At 36.6% G+C, this 25,506-nt stretch overlaps 1 protein-coding gene across 7 annotated transcripts in view; it reads left to right on the top strand.

Annotated features, from left to right (window-relative positions):
• Window positions 1–25,506, top strand: part of PCDH7 (protocadherin 7) — a 466,886-nt gene that overhangs the window by 10,317 nt on the left and 431,063 nt on the right. The window contains exon 2 of one of the 7 annotated variants that reach the window (XM_027970920.3): window positions 1–25,506. This exon is cut by the window's right edge and continues 35,757 nt beyond it. The exons of the other annotated variants lie outside the window; for them this stretch is intronic. Within the exon in view, the coding sequence (XP_027826721.1) occupies window positions 1–36 (36 nt within the window). The 3' untranslated portion in view covers window positions 37–25,506. 7 annotated transcript variants of the gene reach the window in all.

The raw sequence follows: 25,506 nt of genomic DNA on the forward strand, positions 1-25,506 counted from the left end.
ATGCGTCTACATCCATACATTACTGTGTTTGGCTGAATTCCACTCAAATATGATGCTCCATTATGCACCATACTCTGATGACCTTGCTACTTCGAAACCTGCTGGAGCCTGCCCTTGGCCGTGGGGTGTCAGCCAATCACTGCTTGTTCCATTTGTTGTGCATTTGATTTTCTTTTTTTTCTCATTTAAGGACAAATAGTATTGAAATAAATAAACTTATAAAAGAAACAGTATTAATAAAGAAATGTGCTATTAGTGGGTGTCAGTTACCAGGAACTACATTCTCAGAGAGGTAGTTAGCAGAATTTAATAATGAAGTCTTTAAAAAAAATGTAAAAATGTATTTCAACAATGATTTTAAGACTCTGGCTTTGTGTAAACCAAGGAAAATTAAGTCTATGAAGTCTCTGTCTATAATATATTAAATAATGACTATGAATAAAATCCTAAATTACTCAATAGTTTTAAAGTGTTACATAATCAAAGCCTTTTCCAGACCAGGGAGATAGTTCTGTTAAAGTGAAGGATAGTGTCTCTTCCGCATTCTGTATTTCTAAATGCCACTGTGTGTGTTTGTGTGTGCTCCCACAGGTTATATGCAAAGACTTTGAGCAACATTTATAAAAAGTATTTTCTCTAAGACAAATGCAAGAGATTTATTTTGTGCTTACCACAGGCACTGCCAGTGGATTGTTTTTTCCCCTAATCTTGAAATATTGACCAAAATATCTGTAGAATTTTCACGACTTTGTTGTTGTTGTTAAATTTCTTAAGAAAATTTAGAAACTTTGAGTTAGATTCACAGAAGTCACTGTGGTCACATTCAGAAGGAAGATGTAGCTACCTATTTTTTTTAGTTTTCGTTTATCAGAAGACTATTCTACTTGATGTCAGGTAACATAAGTTCAAGCAACTTCTGAGAATTCAGCATGTTATATATTTTTGAGAAAGCAAGTAGCTGAATTTTAGTTATACAAATTGTAATTGTCTAAGTAAGTCAAGAATTCTCTGTATGTTTCCTCTAACTCTCTGTATATTTATGTCTCTGTTTGTTATGTTGTATGTGTTTGTGTGCCTAAAATAAGTGTTCCATATATAAACTTTGATAATTTTGTAATATATTTATCATACCATCTTCCTTATTAAAGTTTTCCCCAAGTTTTGAGTTACTGACCAAGAATTCCAGATTCTTGAGAATTTTTTGGTGAATTAGTCAATATAAAACCCTTATAAGAAAAAAATATATATTGGGACAACATAAATATACAGAGTGATAGGAAATGCTAACACTTGTAAATCACTAAAGCTTGTATTTCAAGTTGTTTATTTTATTAGCTGTTTATTTAATTTTGCAAAAAGGAAATTTTCAGAAATATCACTGAGACTATAGTGAAATTCTTCAATAAAACCTAATTATCATTAATCTCTCTTTTTGTTTTGAGCACAGGACCAGTCAGTGTAAGAAACTGGTAAGAAACAAAAACTTCTTACCACTTTTGGCTTCTTGGAAATATGTTTTCTCATCCTAAAGTAGTAAACTTCCTTAGATGTATACTTAAACAAAAATCTGTACTGAATCACATCAACTCAAAGACAAGTTACAGACAAAAAAAAAAAAAAAAAAGCAAACAGAAAAAAATGTCCAGAATTTTGGAATAAACTAAAGTGTAGCCATATGGAGGGGATGTTTATGAATACCGTCACAAAGAACATTCTAAGGCACAATTTTGCAAACGGGTATATAAATCAGTTCGTGAATTTCTACTACAACCTGAAAGATGCAAAATAAAGCAGAAAAAATTCAAGTAGGCCATTCATACAGTGAGGCTAAATATTTTCTTGTGCAATCCTTATTTCAGTTATGTTTGTATGCCTCCATTACTCCCTGCTTTTGGTTGCTATGTAAAAAATTGTCTTATTGTGGAAGTAGCCCAAAAGGAATGAGAACCACCCCTTTAGATTGTTCCAAATGGGGAACAATGGCTATTTACTGTTATGATTAGAAAACATAACAAATCAAAACAAAAAAGTACTAACAATCCCAAGGATTTTAGCGTGCTTAAAAGCTGAATCAGAATAATCAACAGCAGCAAGCTATGAGATGTCTATTATCATCCCTCTGGTGTTCTCTTGTTTGTTTGTTTGTTTTCCCATCTTTGAACATTTTGCCATTGGTTCCTGTCCCTGCACAAACTTCCCCTCTACCCTAACTAACCCCCTGCTCCCAAATGTTCTCCACCTCAGATCTCTTGACCACTCTCCTTTTCAGTTACTGGAATTTACCTTTTAGAGGGGTGCCTATGGACAAATGGAAATAGACTCAGAGCAATCCACCACCTTATATCTTTTAGCATTTGAACATTTTATTTTAAACGACAATGCAATACTTCATTCTCCATTATAAAAACTAAAGAGGAATATGAGGATGTTAGAGACTGATTTAAGTAAAGTTTATTTACTTTAACACATCCAATATCAGCTGATACTGAGTATGCAAAGAAAAATAAAAGTCTTTGTTTTCGTGGAATTGATGTATTATAAAGAAGATCACAGAGCAGAAAAATGATAGATTGTGTTTGCCTTATGCTTCTAAAGTTTCAAATCATTGAATTCATGTTTGCTCCTCAGAGCAGTCTTTGAGGAAAAGCACCATTATTATTCTGAGGTAAGGAAACTGGAGTAACGAACAGCTTTTTCAGGACCCTGATGGAACTAGCAAGAACTTTATCAAGTCTTAGAAGAAATAGCCAGTCGGAATTCAAAAGTACTGAAAGCATTTGGTGGAAGTGGTGAAATCTGTGCTTTTGAATATGGTATATTTTTAGACTTACCTGGGTAAACTCTTCCCAAAAGAATTAGAACAAACCCAGTTTTTCAAACTTTTTCTAGTCACAACCTACACTTTATACTATCAAAAAAAGTGTTGTGGGTATAATTTGAAGATCTAATCAATTACCCTATTTTGTAAACAACAGCCCCCTGTGAGATTAAAAACAGACAAACTTCAAGAATTAGGTAAGCAACCAAGTTATCATTTATTTTTGAGGGTATCTCTAGAAAAACTACCAATATCCTCCAGAAGTAATTAATTCCACAGTTTGAAATGCCTCTGGGAATAATTTCTATCTGTAATTTTGAAAAACACTTATCTTGATTGTATATAACTTTTGTAATCCATTTATTTTATAGAGAATAGGTTGATTTGCTTTATCTTTTATACACTATGCAAGGCTTTGTAATTAAAATGATGGCTAAAACAAAACTCTTTAGTGCAAAAATAATATACTCCTACTTAAGGCAAGGGATAGGTGAAGCTCAGAGAGACTGCCTCCAAGTTTGTCTTGTTCATCAAGATATTCCCAGTGCCTGCTAGAGTGTGCAGCATACAAGAGATACCCCTAAATATTTGTGAAACAAACAACGATCAAAGGGCCTGGGCTTTAGTGCTAAGTAGCCTGAAAATCCATCCACATCAGATCACTGAACTGTGGTATGACCTCTTTTATTTCAAACTCTGAGAACATCCTAGTTGTTATTTTCTTTCCCTGCTGGGTGATGTCTCCAGGATAAAGGACTACCTGCCGGGTTGGCTAGAGTCCCTGCCTTCTCTGCAGGATGTGTGTCTCTTATTTCTGTACCAAATGAGCAATTCTCTGATTCCCCCTCCTGGCTTCTTCTTAGTGGTGTTATAAACACCAAACCCTTCAAAAAGATTAAACTAAAGCAAATGTGGGAGGGAGGCACTGGTCACACGGTAGACTTCTGGTATATTTTGAGGGGCTGTGAAGAGGTGTGTGGACATATGGGTTTTCAGGATTTTTTGGGAGATCCTCATCTGTGAGGAAATATGGATACATGCACGCCCATACACATGCATGGGTCTCTGTATTCGTCAATTTATATATCCCTGCAAATATTCATTCATTGTGCCAACCTATGCTCACTGATAATGTATTATTTTTTTCCATTTTCATTCTGACTCTCCCTGGGGAGCAGTTGTTTTTAAAGAGAGTCTAGCATAACTGTAAAGAGGAACGTTTACTTGATGTACTCAGGAAATAAGTCTAGGAGAGGGGATAGGTCCTTCCTGTGGACTGCTGGGCAGTGAAGCTGAGAAATGCCTTACAACTCAAAAGCACTCCTTAGAAGTCCCCCGAGATTCTAAGAAGTGCCTCTTTTAAATTGCAAATAACCTCTGAAGGAGTTGATTCTGTCTTGGCACACTTGGGTGTAAATTGCTCTAAGCAGATAATGAGGTCAGCACCTCCCAAAGATCAATAGTTCTTAAGAAATGGGGATTTTGATGAAGACCCTGAGGAAGGGTGAACAGCCTTCCCTAGTTTAGAAGACTGAGAACTCTTTTAAGGTACCGTGTGTCTCGGACTCCAGCTGGGAGTCAGGAGGTAAGGTAAGATGATAGCAGCAAAGGGTATTCAGTCCTGATAAAAGCGAATATTTGTGTCCTTGATTTTGTGACCAGAGGGATGACACTAGATGTCTAGGCTTTATATGACTGTAAGACTGGTGTTAAAAAGTAGTCAATGTTTACTTTCTCCCATTTCTACTAGTTGTTTTGTTTGGTTTTGGTTTTCAGCCTGCAATATCAGTGCTCTCTATCTTCATTCATTTTCTACCCTTATACGTTCGTGAGAAAAAGAGGAACAAAGAAAGAGAAAAGAAGGGGGAAAAATGCAACCACTGCATGGCCATACACTCATCTTCTCCCTATTATTATTATTAGACTACTGTAATCAAAATAGTTGCCGTATTATTGCCGTGTAGCTGTTTCTTATCCTAGTTTAATTAAATTCTCAGAAATTGAGTGCTATTAGGTCTTTACTGCAGAGAAGGCAATGACACCCCACTCCAGTACTCTTGCCTGGAAAATCCCATGGATGGAGGAGCCGTAGGCTGCAGTACACGGGATCGCAGAGAGTCAGACATGACTGAGCGACTTCACTTTCACTTTTCACTTTCATGCATTGGAGAAGGAAATGGCAACCCACTCCAGTGTTCTTGCCTGGAGAATCCCAGGAACAGGGGAGCCTGGTGGGCTACAGTCCTTGGGGTCACAAGGAGTTGGACACAACTGAGCAACTAACACTTTGACTTTCACTTCAGGTCTTTACTAAGGGCTTCTCAGGTGGCTCGGTGACAGAGAATGAGCCAGCCAAACAGGAGACACAGGTTTGATTCCTCGGGAAGATCCCCTGGAGAAGGAAATGGCAACCCATTCCAGAATTTTGTCTGGAGAATCCCATGGACAGAGGAGGAGTCTGGGGGGCTACAGTCCATGGGGTTACAAAGAGTCAGACAGGACTTAGAAACTGAACAACAGTAACAAAGGTCTTTCCTACAGATATCCCAGAAACCTGAATTTTTAACACTTCCCGCTTCTCAATTCTGACTGCAGAGGGTAGGTCAGGCTACAAAAGACTTGAAGTTTAGAGCTCCTGAAATTCCTAACTTCTGCTTACTGGTTTGGTTTTTGACAGCCTCTGACAAAATAGAAAACTGAAGCCTGATAAGGTGATAGGAAAATCTGCCTTTTGCCCTGACTGTGTCACTGACTGGCCAGTGAGCCCTTGTATAAATCCTTTCAAGTCCTGAAGCCTCTCAAACTCATCTTCTGTCATTTTACATAATAACCCTTGCTCTGATTATATGACAGGGTTTATGAGGGTTGCATAAACTGTTTGGGACATATAAAACACTACTGTAACTTGAGATAGTATTTCTCCATATCTATGAATTTCTCTAAGCCCTACTTAAAGTGCATTTGCACTTTTGGAATATTTTCACTATCTGTAATATTATATGAAAAGTTTTTTTTTTTTTTAATTTCAGTTTCTTGGTGCTTTTTGTTTGTTTTGTCATAATCACTTATTTGAAGCCTCTGATGTTCTCTTATCCTGGTTGATTTCTTTGAAGTAATGTTGATCAAGGTGCAACTAGGGTGTGTACCTATCCATAGACCAGGAGACACTGGGTTTTGTCCAAAGTCATTGCAGAGCCTATGACATCTAAATGGGAAAAGGGAAAAGAAATAGTTTATTGCTGCAAAGCAAGTAGCTTAAGAAAGACTCACAATAGTTTGTATCCATTTTGATACTTTTAAAATAAATTTGCTACTTTTTAACAGTCCTATGCTCTTCCATTCTGTATTTCCTGGAAGTTTTTCTTCCATTCCTCATGTCCAGTCTCTAACACTGAATGATCATTTATTGAACTTTAGTTCTGTGTCAGTCACTCTGCAACGGTGTCTATACCACATTATAACACTGACTTCTCCTAACAGCTCCAGGAGACAGGTTCCACTATTTGCATCTTGTGACATATGTAACTAGGGAAAAGAAAACAGAACCTCATAGGTCCCATCCGCTCTATATAAAGCAGGTGCATTCAGCTACTTGCAGTCAACTCTCCTCCAAAATAATTCTCTCTCCAAACCTGAGAGTTATCATTAGCACAGTAGTCCTGATAGATTTTACTTTATGTGCTTCTGTATTTTAGGCTTTTGTGTGCATTTTGTTCTAGTCCACAACACCTGCTGTGTATCCACAGCAGTCTTACAAGACAGAGTCTGTGTTAGTCCACAAGGTCTGCCATAACAAAATACCATAGACTATGTGCCTTAAACCACGGTAATTTGTTTTTTCACAGTTCCAGAGGCTAGAAGTCCCAGATCAAGGTGCCAGCAGATTCACAGAAAGAGAGCTCTAGTGTTCCTTTCTCTTCTTCTAAGGAAACCAGTTCTATCAGATTAGGGCCTTAACCCTTCTGATATCATTTAACCATAAATTAGCCTCAGAAAGATTCTAATCTTGGTCAGGTCTTTAACATGTGAATTTCGGGGGCACACAATTCACTCCAAAACAGGGTGTATTCTTAAGGGCCGTGCACTCATCTTGTCCTGCCAGATCACCAGAATGTATTCTTGACTGGAGCAGAACATGCTGGACTGGACCATTGTTTCTTCGTGCGCTCATCATTCACCACATACAGTCTGTACTTTCATAGTAAAGAAGTTAAAATAACCTTCCATTTAAAAGCTTTACATTTTACAAGGACCTTTTTTTCCTATCAATTTCCGAAAGCAGCCCTATAGATATATTCTTGGCATTGATGAAAAATTACTATAGCTTTTGTGAAAAGATATGAACGTGTAATGGGTATGCATGTGCATAAAATTTGAAGTTCATTTTTTAGCTCATTATATCTAACTTTTTATGCACATCATTGAATGCTTTTTGCAGTTTTCAGTTTTACAGGGATTTGTGATGTTAAATGGGGCTTTCCTGGTGACTCAAATGGTGATATTAAATACCATCTTAGTTATTTTAGTTTTGCCAACTGATATAAGTTCATGCAGGTATAGTAATTATGTAAAATTAATATTTGTATAAAATTGTCCAAAAATTGTTCCACAAATGTAGAATTTTTTTAATGATGATGTTATCTTTGATAATATTGATGTTATAAATATTACAAATGTAACATAATTTATAATATTTATAAATTCTGTTACATTTAATTCTGTTACATGTAAATATTATAAGTATTACAAGCATTTATAAATGTTATAAATTCTGTTACATATAAAATGATGTTATAAATATTACAAATGTAACAGAATTTTTAAAAATGATGTTATATTTGATAATATTGATGTTATAAATGATAATATTTAGTCCAAAATATCTAGTATATTATTAGCTTTAAAGTTCAAATAAAAAATAATAGGAGTTAAGGGGTGGAGGGAGTCCGTTGAAACAGCAATACTATAAGCTTAATAATCCTTTACAAGGACAGTCTCAGTGGATTTTCATGCATAGTGGCATAATTGATCTGACAAAGATCCAGTGAGTCTGATTCCCCCTAGCATTTGGAAATTGCCAAACATGTAACCGAGGCTCATCCCATGCTCTGAGTGACTCTTCACAAACTATTATTATGTATGCGTGCAACACTATACATCAACACAAATCCATGGACACATCAAGTTTTTTTTTTTTTCCCCCTCACTTTGCCTTTTCATTTTCTTAATAAAATTAAAAATTCATGTGATAAAATACATAATGAGTAGCCTGGGAAATATATATATATATATATATATATATATATATATATATCCATTGGGCTGTAGGAAATGGTGATATTTTAGGTATAACACAGGATAAACCCATAAATGTCAGAAAAAGAAAGCTCTTTTCTGTCCTTTAGTCAGAATTTCTAGGCAATGGAGCATAACAGCTGAATAGATCTTTCCTAAGAAGTACAAACTTTCTGAGCTAACTTTACATTTGACCCCCAATATTAAAAATAGCAAGTTAAACAGTTGTTTCATTCAGGGAAATGGCAATAAGTGTAGCCTAAATCTGAATTTATTTTAATCATGTCTAAATCTGCTTTTTGTTGAACGCAAGGACCAGTTTTGTATTCAGAGATGGCATTTCTATAGGGCATTAGAGACAAAAGATGGTAATGCTTATTTTTTCCAAACTAGTTGCAAATGCTATTAGGTCAGGAGTATTAAAATTTACTTCATTACAAAGAAGTCTTACTTTTTTTTAAAGTATTTTACCTTTCGTAAGAAACTACTTGTGTATGTATGTATGTATATGTATGTATGATATGTATATGCATAATATGTGCATGCTAAGTCACTTCAGTCATGTCCTACTCTTTGTGACCCCATGGACTGCAGCCTGCCCGGCTTCTCTGTCCATGGGATTCTCCTGGCAAGAATACTAGAGTGGGTTGCCCTGCCCTCCTCCAGGGCATCTTCCCCACCCAGGGATCGAACCTATGTCTCTTATATCTACTTGCATTGGCAGACAGGTTCTTTACCCCTAGTGCCACCTGGGAAGCCCATGTGTATGCATATATACACATAGAAAAGTAATACAGTTAACATTGCAGAGAGAAAATACTTATCTTATGCCAATTAGGTGATTATATACAGGTACTATTTTAGCCACTGGAGAAACGGCACTAATAAACATAGACAAACATCCCTTCCCCCACGGAGATTCAATTACAGTGGGAAAATAAAAAAATAATAGCTAAACTTATTCAACATGCTGTGTTCTACACACTGGTCAACATATTTTACATATATTATCTCATTAAATAGGTACAACAGCCCCACAAAGAACACCTGTAATTGTCTTCATTCTGTAGATGAGGAAAGTTATACACAGAGGGAGCTGAGTAACTTGCTCACCATCCCACAATTTGCAAAGCGTCTGAGCTGAGATTCAAGTGCAGGCAGTCTGGCTGTAGAGGCCACACTGTCCACTGCTGTGCATATGCCAAGTACAGGGAACACATCTATTTTATAGCCAGCTAGTTTTGTGAGAATGAAATTGAATCCACCGACTACTCTTAAAGGCTTCAATAATATTTTAACCTTCCTATTTCAATATCTTTTACTATGTTCTTGAAATTGGATCACTCAGTCCAATTTTTTTTCATAGTACTACCTTAAACCTTAAAGTTCAAATCAACAAATGGGAAGATAGATATTAGACTAGTCCATTTCCCACTTTCTCTCTACCCATTCTGTTCTTTGAGGAACACCTCATAAATATATTTTCCCTTTTTTGTTATTTTGTCTTAATGTTCTTCATTTCATTAAATATTCACACGTAGTCTGTTCTGTAAGTTATTAATACAACTAGGAAAAAACAAATTTATTAATTTTTGTAAATTGCCATTTGATTAGGATGGGAAATGTCTTTATATGAGAATAAAATTTTATTTAGAAAGAATTAAAACCCTACTTTGTGTTTGTTATTGTTGTTTAGACCCTTAGTCATCTCTGCCTCTTCTTGATCCCCATTGGCTGTAGCCTGCCAGGCTCCTCTGTACATGGGGTTTTTCAGGCAAGAATACTGGAGTGGATTGCCATTTCCTTCTCCAAGGAATCTTCCTGATCCAGGGATGGAACAAGTCTCCTGCTTGGCTGTCAGATTCTTTACCCCTGAGCCATCAGGGGAAGCCCTTTCTTTAAACTAGTGCTGATTACTAAGCATTCGATTAAAATATGACCTATGTCGTTTTCAGTTTTTTTCTCTTAAAACATTTTATCAGTCTATTTTCTTATTTAAACTTCGTATATGTTTCTTTCTGAGACACATTTTTTCTTTTTTATTTTAAATTTATTTTTTAATTGAAGGATAATTTCTTTACAGAATTGGAGACATTTTTAATCACCTAAAATTCAGAGGGGTATCATTGAAGCCCATCTGAAATTGCTTCTTTATGACAATAATGATATACTCATTTCTGCTATGACAGTGTCTTCCTAATTGCTTATTCAACAGGTAGATGTCTCAAAATATATATCTTTGTAATATAACTCTGGATTCAGCTCTATGTCTCTATACACTTGTGATCTGGATTGATCTTAGTATACATTTTATAAGATTTAAAGTTTTTAAGTTTCAGAATTAATGAATCAAATTTTTGAGGCTGTTATTTTCATACTCCATCTAATAATTCATAGAATTTTGTTTGTTTAACAATAAGTATTACAAGTATTGCCATCCTTGCTGTTATTTCCTACTAATAAGAAGAAAATATGATTAACTGGTAACGAACCCAATTAATAATCCCAGCCAGACCTCACATGAATTCTTACAAAGCCCAGCAGATCACTTCTTTACCATGTGGTTAAAAGTTGAACTCCCACTTGGAAACAACTTATTTAAAGCCAAAGAACTCTGGAAATTAATCAGTGTTAGTCATAGGCCTGGGCTTCCCTGGTAGCTCAGCTGGTAAAGAATTCACCTGCAATGCAGAAGACTTTGGTTCAATCCCTGGGTTGTGAAGATTCTCAGGAAGAGGCATGCAACACACTCCAGTATTCTTGCCTGGAGAATTCCCATGGACAGAGGAGCATGGCAGGACAGAGGAGTCCATGGGGTCAAAAAGATTCACACACAACTGAGCAACTAAGCATAGCGCAGCACAGTCATTGGCCTTATAAGTGTGAACATCATACATACATTTTAACATTAGTGTATTGTAAGAGTTTAAGCAAAGTAGAGGATGGAACAGTTTGGTTTGAGTTGGAAAGATCATTCAAATTTAGTGTATGAAGATGGATACTTAGTGATGAATCTGTAAACTTCAATGTAGATATTGGTGCACTTTCAGAAAAAGGAAAAGAGAAGAAAAGACAAAGAATGCCATGTGTTCGGCATAACCAAATTGTAAGGACCTGATGAAATCCACAATTCAGTCTGTATTGTATGTAGTTGTCAATCTAGCAAACTGTTTCCTGGATACACCTTGTAGTTTGTGTCTTATATTTTAATCCACTTAGGGAAGGGAATTGTTTTCAGTCCCCAGAAATAATAGTATGAATACCTACCTTTGACAATAAGAAAGTAATAAAAATGCATGCTTATGTGTTCTTGAGAATTTATCTCTATTATTTTTGAACTTTTTGATTGTTCTTTTGTGAAATAAGAACAATTTTTTTTTTTCAGAGCACAGGTCAGAAACTCCTAATGGCAAGTAAGTTACAATTGTGTAACTGCTCTGTTTCACCCAAGAAGTGCTTCAGTGAAGAATTTACTTTACTATATGCTTATGCTTTCAAATATCTATCATATTGTTTACTCGTCATTAAATAATGTGAACCTTGAGGGACTTAAAGTGCTTGATATCCCCACTATTTCACATTACGGTTAATGGGATAGCATATGCCTATTGTGAAGGAAGGACAAACATGGCTTGTGAATATAAAACCAATCCATACACAGTATTTCTGTAATCTTTGTATGTCTGTATACATTTTTCTACATCAGAAATGCTCAGTTCTACATTTCAGGCTACAGAGGTGCCAGGCGAAGAAAATGAGAGTGATTTGCATGAAGCCTAAACAAAGGAAATCCAGCCACGCTTCTAGCCTTTAATTAACTGTGTCATACACTCTTGTGCAACTTATCTCATGTTCAGAGATGACCTGCATGCTGCTCTTTCGATCTCTAGCATCAGTAAGGACTAAAAGAGGACTGCCACTTGAGCTGTGAATTTTGTTTTGATATTTAATAGTATCAGAAAGAAATTATTCATCACAATCTATTTCATATAAAAAGATGTTGAAATGCAGACAGATGCTCACATCTAAAAGCATGGTGTGCTTTCCCATATAATATGCCTCTGCATTAGTGAGTACAATCCTTCCTGAGAGGCAGATGCAGCTTTTATAAGGTTTATTTTGGTCTTGATCTCTGAAGTTGAACAGATCACTCGGTTTTTCTTTATCTCATTTTCCCAAGGTATACAAAACTCCATGGGAAATAGGAAACTGTAAAAATCAAACAGTGAAACATTGGATATTGATGAATGTCATTTCTATGATAGTAAACAAGCTATCTTCAAGGAGGAAGGAGGGAGATTAGGCAAAAATGAAGTAATGATGCCAAAGCTGAAGCTAAATATTTTCCTATAAGAGTCAGTTTTAAAAAATAAAGAATTACTTGTTACCAAAAATAGGTGTTGTCATTTTATTCCTAGCACTCATCTGTGGAGGAGAATTGAAGATGTATTCTTTTGTCACTTGGAGTAAAAACAGAAATGTCTTATTGAAGAAAGGTGCAAAAAAATATGGTTCAGAACCAGAGAGGAAAGTCTCAATTTACAATTAAAAAAAAAAAGCAGGATTTTGTTCAGAGGTCCCAAATATGTTTGGCTTCTTTCTTTCTTTCTTTCTTTCTTTTTTATCATTTAAGCTGGTTTCTTGCTAGGCCTTTTTACTGAATAATTGAAAAAGAAGAAAAAAAAAGATGGGGGAGGAACTTTTTCAGCAAAGGCAAAAGATAGTAAAAAATAAAAGAACTCAGGGAATACAGTTAGGAAGTTGAATCTTTCTGTACTTTTATGATTACCTACATTCCCCCTCCCCAAACATATAGTTGAAAACGTCTGAAAAAATTATCAAGGCCCGAGCAAAGTGTTGGAGAATAAAACATAAAATCCTATGCACCTTCTACTTCCCACATTCATGCTTATTTCTACACTGTCTCTGTCTTTCTCATACACACACACACACACACACACACACACACACACACACACACACACGCACGCACGTCCATACTCCCTCAAACTCAAATGACATTAAGTTTTAAGACAGTCATACATTTATCTTTGCAACCCCCCACCCAAACAAATCAGTTTAGGGAGCATTGAAATTTGGGGACATGCTGGCATTTTTGAAAGCTGCTTTCAGAAATATGATCATTAATCCTCTCAGTAGATTTCAAGTTGTGGAGGAAGATTGCTGGAATAATGGCTTCAGCAAAGTGGACATTCTGCATTTGGCAGTCTTCTGCAGGACATCAGACTGTAGGCAATCTGTGTTTCTCAGCCCTGCAGCATCCTCTGCAGCAGAGACAGTTTGTGATAGTCTGAGGTGCTGCTCTTTTTCTTCCCCTGTGGCTTTCTGTAAGCTTTTACACTTGCTCTAGCTTCATTTTTCCCACCAAGCAGGCTGAGTTTTCTCACTGTCTCAGAGGAAGTCAGATGTCACTAGGTACCAAGCAGCCAAGTGATAAGAATATTTTAAACACCGAAAGTTTTTGAAGTTTTCAGGATCCCAGCTGCATTGAGAAAGCTATGAAGGACTATCAAATTTGGGGTTTTCTCTTTTAACAGCAAGTTTCCAATATTACTCGATCACATAACTAAAAAATAGTATAAGAATAAAGGTAGATCTCCAAGTTTGCCTAAGATGTGTCTCCATCAACCTAATTGAGGAGGGATGTTAAGTAAGATTGCCAGAAGTTACCTGTCCAAATGAGCGTTGTTTATTCATCTATCTAACCCCCAATTATTGATGTCTCATGGTAGTAGGCGTATAAAACAGGAGGTTACAGTCTCATGAAAGACAGTCTTGTAAAGGTATCATTTTAATATAGTATAGTAATGGCTATCATGGGAGTTATAGGTATTTGGGGAAGGACTTAACTGATTCTTAGGAAGGTTGGACTAGTTAATGACTTCACGCAAGTTATAATATGGCTTTAATTTCTTTCTTCTGCATCAGTCTTGCATTGTTGTACATAGGCATTAACTGTTCTCATGAGAGCTGGATTGGAACCTCATCCTCCTTTACATTTCAACAGGTGTTGGCTATTTATGCATTTCTAATGGATTTTTTCTTTGATTGTTAAAATTAGAACCAGCTCATGAGCAATTCAGTTAGCCTCATTGCTTTGTTATTATCTGTCACGTTGACCAAAAGCTAAACTTGCTCACTGTAACTGTTTGGTCTGAATTCTCATATCAAACTACCTTTAAGTGGGAACTATTACACTCATTGAAGAGACTGAAAAAAAAAGATCACATGCTGAAAAGTGATTTCCAAGAGAGGAGTCCTATATGCTTTTAATCAACATTACTGGAATGTTTACACCCTCTTGAGGCAACTTCTTTGAAAAATAGAACAATTAATCTGAATCATAAACTGTGTTTTTCTAAAAACAGCCATGTAATCTTGTATCTTCATACCTTGTATTTATTTATACCTTGATTATCAAAAGCATTATAGCCTGGGAGATCTTAAGAAAAACCTTAATGATTTTTTTTCTTAAATTTCTAATTACTTTAGATGCTTTTCATTTCTTCTAGTGTTCTCTTTTTTAGCCGAGCACCTTTCCTGTGTTCTATTAACACTAGTACTTGTTATCAACTGGCTTCCAGACAATCCTACTTAAGTGACTGGTTGATGAGAGCTTTTGAAGTATCGCCTCTCCAAGTTATATTTCTATTCATGGAGGATTCTGGAAGAACAAAAAGCCCTGATGTGAAGCTTTCTAACAAAGGGATTTATATAAGGCATTATCCAGAATACAGAGGAAAACATTTGGAGATAAAACTATCCTAATTGATCTTTCTCCTATCATACTTGGTCCCTTGATCTCTTAAAGGGGTCACTTCACAATAGATCTTTAGTTTTTTGTCCAGGTGGCAGAAAGGAGTAAGATATTCCTTATTTAGTGCCAATGCCACTCAGGGTCTAATTTCTTAGTTTATATATATATATATATATATATATATATATATATATATATATATAGTGGTTTTAGTTGCTAAGTCAGGTCCAACTCTTTGTGACTCCATGGACTGTAGCCCACAAGGTTCCTCTGTCCATTGAATTCTCCAGGCAAGAATACTGGATTGGGTTGCCATTTCCTTCTCCAGGGGATCTTCCTGACCCAGGAATCGAACCCAGGTCTCTTGCATTGCAGGCAGTTGATTTACTGACTGAGCAATGAGGGAAGACTTATATATGTATGTATATATATGTATGTATACATAGGAGGTACAGAAGATCCCCTGAAGAAGGAAATGGAAACCCATTCCAGTGTTCTTGCTTGGGAAATCTGATGGACAGAGGAGCCTGGCAGGCTACAGACCAAAGGGTTGCAAAGAGTTGAACACGACTTAGCGACTAAGCATATGTATATATATTCAGTCAGTTCAGTTGCTCAGTCGTGTCCAACTCTTTGCAACCCCATGGACTGCAGCATGACAGGCTCCCCAGTCCATCACCAATTCCCGGAGCCTACTCAAATTCATGTCCATCGCATCAGTGATACCATCCAACCATCTCACCCTCTGTCATCCCCCTTTCCTCCCACCTTCAATCTTTCCCAGCATCAGGGTCTTTTCCAGTGAGTCAGTTATTCGCATCAGGAGGCCAAAGTATTGGAGTTCCAGCTTCAGCTGAATTCAGCAGGAATTCAGGACTGATTTCCTTTAGTACAGACTGGTTGGATCTCCTCGTAGTCCAAGGGACTGTCAAGAGTCTTCTCCAACACCACAGTTTAAAAGCATCAATTCTTCAGTGCTCAGCTTACTTTATAGTCCGACTCTCACATCCAGACATGACTACTGGAGAAACCACAGATTTGACTAGATGGGCCTTTGTTGGCAAAGAAATGTCTCTGCTTTTTGATATGCTATTTAGGTTGGTTATAGCTTTTCTTCCAAGGAACAAGCAACTTTTCATTTCATGGCTGCAGTCACCATCTGCAGTGATTTTGGAGCCCCCCAAAATAAAGTCTCTCATTGTTTCCATTGTTTCCCCACCTATTTGCCATGAAATGGTGGGACCACATGCCATCTTAGTGTTCTGAATGTTGAGTTTTAAGCCAATGCTTTCACTCTCTTTTTTCACTTTTATCAAGAGGCTGTTTAGTTCTTCACTTTTTGCCACAAGGATGGTGTCATGTGTGTATCTGAGGTTATTGATATTTCTCCTGGCAATCTTGATTCCAGCTTGTGCTTCATCCAGCCCAGCATTTCACATGTTGTGCTCTGCATATAGGTTAAATAAGCAGAGTGACAATATACAGACTTGACATACTCCTTTCCCGATTTGAAACCATACTGTTGTTCCATGTCCAGTTCTAACTGTTGCTTTTTGACCTGCATACAGATTTCTGAGGAGGCAGGTCAGGTGGTTTGGTATTCCCATCTCTTTAAGAAATTTCTACAGATCATGAACTCCTTATTGCCAAATTCAGACTTAAATTGAAGAAAGTAGGGAAAACCAGTAGCCCATTCAGTTATGACCTAAATCAAATCCCTTATGATTATACAGTGGAAGTGACAAATAGATTCAAGGGACTAGATCTGATAGACAGAGTGCCTGAAGAAATATGGATGGAGGTTTGTGACATTGTACAAGAACACTGGACAGAGGCAGGAATCAAGACCATCCCCAAGAAAAAGAAGAGCAAAAAGGCAAAATGGTTGTCTGAGGAGGCCTTACAAATAGCTGAGAAAAGAAGACAAGTGAAAGGCAAAGGAGAAAAGGAAAAGTATACCCATATGAATGCAGAGTTCCAAAGAATAGCAAGAAGAGAGAAAAAAGCCTTCCTCAGCGATCAATGCAATGAAATAGAGGAAAACAATAGAATGGGAAAGACTAGAGGTCTCTTTAAGAAAGTTACAGATACCAATGGAACATTTCATGCGAAGATGAGCACAATAAAGGATAGAAATGGTATGGACCTGATAGAAACAGAAGATATTATGAAGTGGTGGCAAGAATACACAGAAAAACTATACAAAAAGATTTTCATGACCCAGATAACCACAATGGTGTGATCACTCACCTAGAACCAGACATACTGGGATGCGAAGTTCAGTGGGCCTTAGGAAGCATCACTACGAGCAAAGCTAGTTCCAAAGGTAATGGAATTCTAGATGAGGTATTTCAAATCCTAAAAGATGATGCTGTGAAAGTGCTGCACTCAATATGCCAGCAAATCTGAAAAACTCAGCAGTGGCCACAGGACTGGAAAAGGTCAGTTTTCATTCCAATCCCAAAGAAAGGCAATGCTAAAGAATGTTCAAATTATAGCACAATTGCACTCATCTCACATGCTAGCAAAGTAATGCAGATATAAGATAACATTATATTTTAAATTCTGGGGTAATTTTTTTAAATTTAAATTTATTTATTTTAATTGGAGGCTGATTACTTTACAGTTTTGTATTGGTTCTGGGGTAAATTTTGGTCTGGAAGTCTCTCATCCCCCAGAGATAACAGAAGCTAATAACTTGAATTTAGATGATAATTTTTTTAAAATTAGGAATTCTATTTGTATTATTTTTGAAAAATATTAAAAAGAAGCAGCATGCAGAAAGATCACATATTTTAAATGCTCTCATCCAGGCTTATGGTAAAAAAAAAAAAATTGGAAAATGTTACTTTTTGGGAGAACAACTGAATTGATTTTCTGGAAATTAATTGTTCTTGTTGTTCAGCCACTCAGTTGTTTCTGATTCTTTGTGACGTCATGGACTGCACCATGCCAGATATAAGGCCTACAACATGAAAGGAGAGCAGAGGGCTAGATGTTCTGGAATGGGCTTCACTGTGTCATTAGCCTTGGCTGCAATCTTCCCCTTCATATTTTGGCATCTCTGTTTCCTTGTTTTTGCGTTGCCAACTTTTCAAGTCTCCTGAGGCCTGATTTTCAATAACTATTCCTGAAATCCACCCCATTCACTTTCTACAGAATTTGCAGAATCTCTGTGTAATTCTCTCAGGGCAACAGTTTAAGCCTATCCTTAGGTTGGGATATTCTATTGAAAGTATATTTACACTGGTGAATGTTAGTGGTTTGATATGTTAATATCACTAGCACCTGTATGTAGGAATTAGAAATTAACTTAATGCTAAAACATTCCAGCTAGCAATGGTTATTTTAACTGTCTAAGTCTGGCTAATATAGGAGAATTTCCTTTATTTTTCCCTCATTATTTTTTCTTTTCATTTTGTTTTTCAATTTTTTTTTAAATTAAGTAGAATCTAGTAAACTGTAGATAGATTTTGGTTGCAGTGGGCTTTTGAGCATTTAGTAATAAAGTTTGCTTTTATCACTAGGTCTTTTATATCACTGATATCATGGTGAATTATTTCATGAATCAGAATATAGCAATAAAATTAATCATTTGAACAAGATGCATGATGTGTCTTAACACTTTAAGTATTTTTAATGCATTTTTGAATTATTCTCCATCATGGCAGTTTATATCACGGTTTTTAAAAAGGTGTTGGCTAAAACCATTTGTGTAATGATAAAATGTTTTAATATACTTTATATAGTTAATGCTGAATCATATTTAAGAAAATGGAGACATCTCCTACTATACAACCAGGAGACTTTAATTTACGTCCTATGGGATGTTGGCTAATGCAAATAATCACCATTTTCCAGGTATCTTACAGGCCTTACTTTAGTCTTGAATTAGTTTTCTATTGCCTTTGTAACCAATTATTAATAACATAATAACTTAAACAACAATGATTTATTTCTTATATATCTGATGGTCAGAAGTCAAAACTGGGTCTCCCTCGGCTGTTATCAATGTATTGGCTGCTGTGTGTTTCTTTTTGAAAGATCAAGAGGGGAATCTATTTTCTTGCCTTTTCCAGTTTCTGAAAGCTGCCTGCATCTTTGTCTCTTGACTCTCGTCCATCTTCAAAGCCAGCAATGGCTGGTAAAGAGTCTTTTTCAAATATCACCCTGGCTGTCTTCTTTTTCTCTCTTAGTCATTTAAGGACATTGTGGTTACATTAGACCCACTTGGATGATACAGAAAAATATTCTTATTTTATGATCAATTGATTAGAAGCTAATTCCATCTGCATTTTTAATTCCTTGTGCTATGTAGTGTAACATATTCATAAATTCCTGGGATTAGGATGTGGACATCTTGGGGGGAATCATTCTGTTCACTGTAGGTCTGATAGGCAAACATTCTAAAAACTTGATAAACACAGTTTATAAACCACAAAATATTATTTGGGCAGTCTCCAGTCTGCCTTTTCCCCATGAAATCACCAAATAATTATTTTATTATTATTTCTGTATCTTACTTTTCCCTCAGAAGAATTCTTTTTGTATTTGAAAAAGCTTAAGGATAGAAAAAGCGGCAATGATTTCTTCTTATGTATAAAGCTGTCAAATGTTTTGAGATGTAATATGATTTAGTGATTCACTCTTAACTTTAATAACCATTTCTGACTGCAGCAACTTTTCACACTATTTATTGAACTTACTAATCAAGTAAAATACTATGATTGTTGTTAGATAGGGTCTGACTGACTTGATCAACAAGAGGCAGTAAAGAGGTGAGATTAGCTTTGAAACAGGGTAAATTTGATTTCTCATTGAGTCTTCAATATTCTCATCTGTAATTTGAGAATAACATTGTGTGCCAAGTAGGGGTATTATGAAGGTTAATGGGGTAATGGAGCACAGATCCTAGGACATAACAGAAACTCAACAAAGGATAGTGTCTTTACTCTCTAGGACTTGGCCTAACAGTGATGCAACTAGAGGAATAACATGATATCAGGGCCATCTTGAGGGCAGTAAAAGGTCATTATATCTGGCACTAGACATAATTCTTCTCTTTCTAACTGCTGTGGCTTATGATTTGTTTGATTGCTGAAGCCCATACTATGATTGGACTAGTAGTTATCACAAGAGGAAAAGTTATGCTTCGGTTTAGAAAAAGCCATTCATTCATAGCTTACTGATATACGTTCAGTTTACTCTCATATGTATTTCCATTGGAGACTATGGAACCAAAATAATGTCCCCCTGGGAAAGAAAAAAGAAATGTAGACCCTGGGGAAAAGATGCAGTTTCATCAATTCTCATCAATTAACGTTCCCTGAGATCCTAGTGGAGACATTACCTGCGGCCTCTTTGATTTCTGAACTTTGCAGGACACATATATGCGGACATCTCTTGGTTCCTTAAAGTCTGATAGCAGTTTGTATCTCTTTGGCTGAATGAGAAAGTTTCAATAGGACTGGGTTTTCTATAAGTGAAGTAGAATGATAGAAGCAGTCCCTAGAAATCTGAAATGCATTAAATCTTTCTTGCTTTAATGTAAAATGATCAAATACATAAGCATGCCTGGAATTATTCTGTTTTCCTATTGTAATTCTGGTGGGCATTTTTGTAGAAGGGGTTCAGTATATCTTTGAAGAGGATTTCAATTCTCAATACAACATACTTGCAACATTTTTCTTCTAAGGGTTAGAAACATATATATTAGATGACTAACAATATCGCTCACATTTACTATAACATCCAGAGAATTACATCATGACTTTTGCATTTCATAGGAAACTCAATGGCCCTGGTGATAAAACTGTAATTTAGGGAAATGATAATATAAGGAAATCTAGTCAATATATATTTACAGTATGAAATGAAATTATGACTTCGATATAAAAACATTTTGTACCTATTATTACACTCCATAGGATTTTTCCCAGTATATGTTTTTTAGTTACTGTGAGTTTCATTTCCTCATCTGTAAATGTAAATGTTCTAATAATGTCTATTTATAGACATGCAGCTCAAGTGAGATTAAATAGGTGAAAGTAGTCTATAAATTGTAGATTGCTCTAAAAAGATTATTTATATCTACTGGATAGAGGCCAGGAATGTTGCTAAACATCATAAAGAGCACAGGGACGCTACTCATGACATGGAAATATGATGCTTAAAATGTCAGCAGTGACAAGGAAGAGAGACCCTGTCCACTGGGTCCCACCTCTACGCTGCAGGGGAAAAGGAGAGAGAGAAGTTAGTAGAAAAAGGTAGATATTTAGACAGGGCTGCCCAAAGTGGCCTTGGAGACTAGGAGTCAGGGAATAAATATTCTGACCTTTATCTTCTCTCTCTTTTTAGTCTGAGTCAAGAGTTTCCACTGACTAAACCTGGCTGTAAGCCAGAAAGAAAGGGATTCTGGGCATGCAGTCTATATTGGGGGTTCGATCCCTGGGCTGGGAAGATCCTGTGGAGAAGGGAATGGCAGCCCACTGTAGTATTCTTGCCTGAAAATTCCATGGACAGAGGAGCCTGGAAGACTATAGTCCATGGGGTCACAAAGGGTCTGACACGACTGAGTGACTAACACACAATCTATACTGGTCAGCATCTTGGGTGTAGAGCCTGGTCATATGGATAAGGAAAATTCAGAAATGCATCTGTAAATTAATTCTTCCCCAGATAATTTGTGTTTGTTCATCATATTAAAACACATTAAAACATTTTCATGTGCTTTGTTCAATGGTATAATGTTGTCTGTTGGTGCTCACTCAGTGATTTAATTTACCAAGTTTTTGAAATTATGTTGAGTGCTAGGTACTGATCCAAGTGCAGAAGACACAAAAAATGAACATAAAATGGTGCCCACTCTGGAAGCATCTTTGGATGTAGTAGGAGAGACAGCTATATAAACAAAGTACTAAAGCACTTGGCCTTAGGAAGCATCACTATGAAGAAAGCTAGTGGAAGTGATGGAATTCCAGTTGAGCTATTTCAAATCGTTAGAGATGATGCTGTGAAAGTGCTGCACTCAATATGCCAGCAAATCTGAAAAACTCAGCAGTGGCCACAGGACTGAAAATGGTCAGCTTTCATTCCAATTCCAAAGAAAGGCAATGCCAAAGAATATTCAAACTATGGCACAATTGTAATCAGCTCACATGCTAACAAAATAATGCTCAAAATTCTCCAGCCCAGGCTTCAAAAGTATATGAACCGTGAAATTCCAGATGTTCAAGCTAGATTTAGAAAAGGCAGAGGAACCAGAGATCAAATTGCCAACATCCATTGGATCATCAAAAAAGGAAAAGAATACCAAAAAACAACTACTTCTGCTTTATTGATTACGCCAAAGTCTTTGACTATGTAGATCACAACAAACTGGAGAATTCTTCTAGAGATGGGAATACCAGACCACCTGACCTCCATCCTCAGAAATCTGTATGCAGGTCAAGAAGTAACAGTTAGAACCGGACATGGAACAACAGACTGGTTCCAAATTGGGAAGAGAGTACATCAAGACTGTATATTATCACCCTGCTTATTTAACTTATATCCAGAGTACATCATACGAAATGCCGGGCTGGATGAAGCACAAGCTGGAATCAAAATTGCCAGGAGAAATATCAATAACCTCAGATATGCAGATGATGCCACACTTATGGCAAAAGCAAAGAAGAACTGAAGAGCCTTTTGATGAAAGTGAAAGAGGAGAATGAAAAAGTTGGCTTAAAACTCAACATTCAAAAAACAAAGATCATGATATCTGGTCCCATCACCTTGTGGCAAATAGATGGGGAAACAATGGAAACAGTGACAGAGTTTATTTTGGGGGGCTTCTTAATCACTGCAGATGGTGACTGCAGCTATGAAATTAAGACACTTGCTTCTTGGAAAAAACAGCCGTGCCCAACCTAGGCAGCATATTAAAAAGCAGACACATTTGCCAATATAGGTCCATCTAGTAAAAGCTATGGTTTTTCCAGGAGTCACGTATGGATGTGAGAGTTGGACTATAAAGAAAGCTGAGCACCGAAGAATCGATCTTTTTGAACTGTGGTGTTGGAGAAAACTCTTGAGATTCCCTTGACTGCAAGGACATCCAACCAGTCAATCCTAAAGGAAGTCAACTCTGGATATTCACTGGAAAGACTTATGCTGAAGCTGAACCTCCAATACTTTGGCCACCTGATGTAAGAACTGACTCTTTGGAAAAGACCCTGATGCTGGGAAAGATTGAAGGCGGGAGGAGAAGGGGAAGACAAAGGATGAGATAGTTGGATGGCATCACCGATGCAATGGACATGAGTTTGAACAAGCGCCAGGAGTTGGTGATGGACAGGGCAGCCCGGCATGCTGCAGTCCATGGGGTCACGAAGAGTTGGACACGACTGAGCTACTGAACTGAACTGAAAACACTTGGACTGCATATATATGAAGTAGTATGGGAGAGAAAAAAGATGTTAACTTTTCCTGGAATGTAGATAGTGACCTTCATAGAACCTTCAAGGTCAAGTAGGTGTTTTCTGGACAGGGAAATAGAAATATTTAGGGCAAGACTTAGAGGTGTCCTTTGTCACAGAGTGGAAATGGTGAGTGATAAAATGAGTGGAGTTCCTGTTTCTAAGGATTTTATGCTCCGTACTAAGATATTGGAACTGGAACTACAAAGTAGTTGAGAATCACTAGCTGTATGGCTAATGCTAGTGCAAAGTGACAATTTTTTAAAAATTTCTAACCTCTATACCCTTGTATAGTATGAGCCAATCAGAATTTTGTCTTTAAAATCTTTTAAGATATCTTAAACGTGATGCTGTACCAATTCAATTATTTCTGAGTGAGCTTAATATAGTGAAGATTTTACAGAGGCATTTGGATGTTCAAACGTGATAGTACTTAATAAATATCCTTTGCTGGGTTATTCTGATTAAAGTGTTAGAGGATCAAAGATCTCAGAAACATTTTGAGAATAGGAGTCCCTCTTCTGCTTCTCAACTAAAAAAATGTTTCTTAAATCCTCACATGCACACTATGAAATATTTCTTATATCATTATCTTTTAGAACGTTGTGAAATAATCATAGTTTGGAAATAGTTTTTTTGAAAGTTTGTCAGCTACATAATTGGAACTCAGGTTTTATATTATGTAAAAGTGAGAGTGTCAGTTGCTCAGTTGTGTCCAACTTTCTGTGATCCCGTAGAATGTAGCCTGCAAGGCTCCTCTATCCATGGAATTCTCAGGCAAGAGTACTGAAGTGGGATGCCATTTCCTCCTCCAGAGAGTCTTCCCAACTCAGGGATTGAATCTGGGTCTCCTGCATTGCAGGTGGATTCTTTGCCATCTGAGCCACCAGGGAAGTCAGCCCTTACATTATGTGGATGCACTTAAATTTGATACTCTTTGATACTCTTTAAATGGGGTTGCAAAGATGACTAAGCACAGCAGAGCGCAAATATAAATATCTACATTTTTTCTTAGCCTCTATAAAATTTATTACTCTTTTTGTTCTCACAACACATTTCCAAACCAAGAGAATAATGCCAGGAGGAGGGTATCAGCAGCTACCTGCTGTCTCTTCTCTTTAGTTTTGAATCTGAAGTTTGAAGGAAAATTTCACTATAGTTGAGTAGCCTCAATATTTCACTTAAAATAATGAATCTCCAAAGCTATCTTTTGGTCTGAATGTGAGCAATGTAAACAATGCAAATAAATATTAGAAGATGTGGGCTCTTCTTCTGCTGACACTTTTTCAAACCTTCCTAAGTCCTTGTCTTTCAGTGAATCTTGGCGATTACTGGTGGCCACAGAAGTTGGTGATGGAACTTTGACCCAGATTCTTCTACACGCAGTCTCTTGTTTTTCTCTCTCTTCCCTTTAGCATTCTTGTTTGGGAGTGAAAATGCCTGAGAATAAATGGGACAAAATTTGTGAATAAAGGTGTTTGACCCCACACACGCTGTTACTAATTAAATAAATGGTAATTCAATTTGCAATGGTGTTGGTAAATGATATGTTACTGTAAACCAGTTAAAAATATTAGGCTTCAAAATGGGAGCATTTGAACTTGGTGTCATGGATTTTGGGAAGTTCTGAAAGAAATAAGTGCTTAGATTCCAGGAATCTCTGATGAAATTATATTAATTAAAGCAGAAGAGTTATTAGTGGATTGGTATGGAAGATAAAATACCACAAATGTCAGCATCATGCCTGGGCAACTCTTTAAGTCACTATTAACAATCATGGGCACTATAAAAGACAAGGTCAAAGCCTTTCTCTTAACTTTTTGAACCAAATCTTTTTGTTTCTGGTACATATCTCATTTCCCTTCATGTATCTTTAACTGCAAAGAGAGAGATAACCTTTACAACTCTTTTATTGATAAGAAACAGAATGAAAGTCTCTCAGTTTATATGCAGTTGCTGTAATCTGTGAACAGCATATTTTCTGAGTGGTAATGTTGTTAAGTTAGGAGAAATCTCATAAAAAGTATATTTTCATATAAATTACAAATCTTTCTCAGTTGATGTATGAAGATATAATGTCAACAAACTTGAGACATTTTTGAAGTAGGCCCTAAGCCTTAGGAAGACTACCAAGAACTCACCATGTAAGGTGGCAT

Source organism: Ovis aries, chromosome 6, assembly GCF_016772045.2.
Source record: "Ovis aries strain OAR_USU_Benz2616 breed Rambouillet chromosome 6, ARS-UI_Ramb_v3.0, whole genome shotgun sequence".
NCBI classification, from domain to species: Eukaryota; Metazoa; Chordata; class Mammalia; order Artiodactyla; family Bovidae; genus Ovis; species Ovis aries.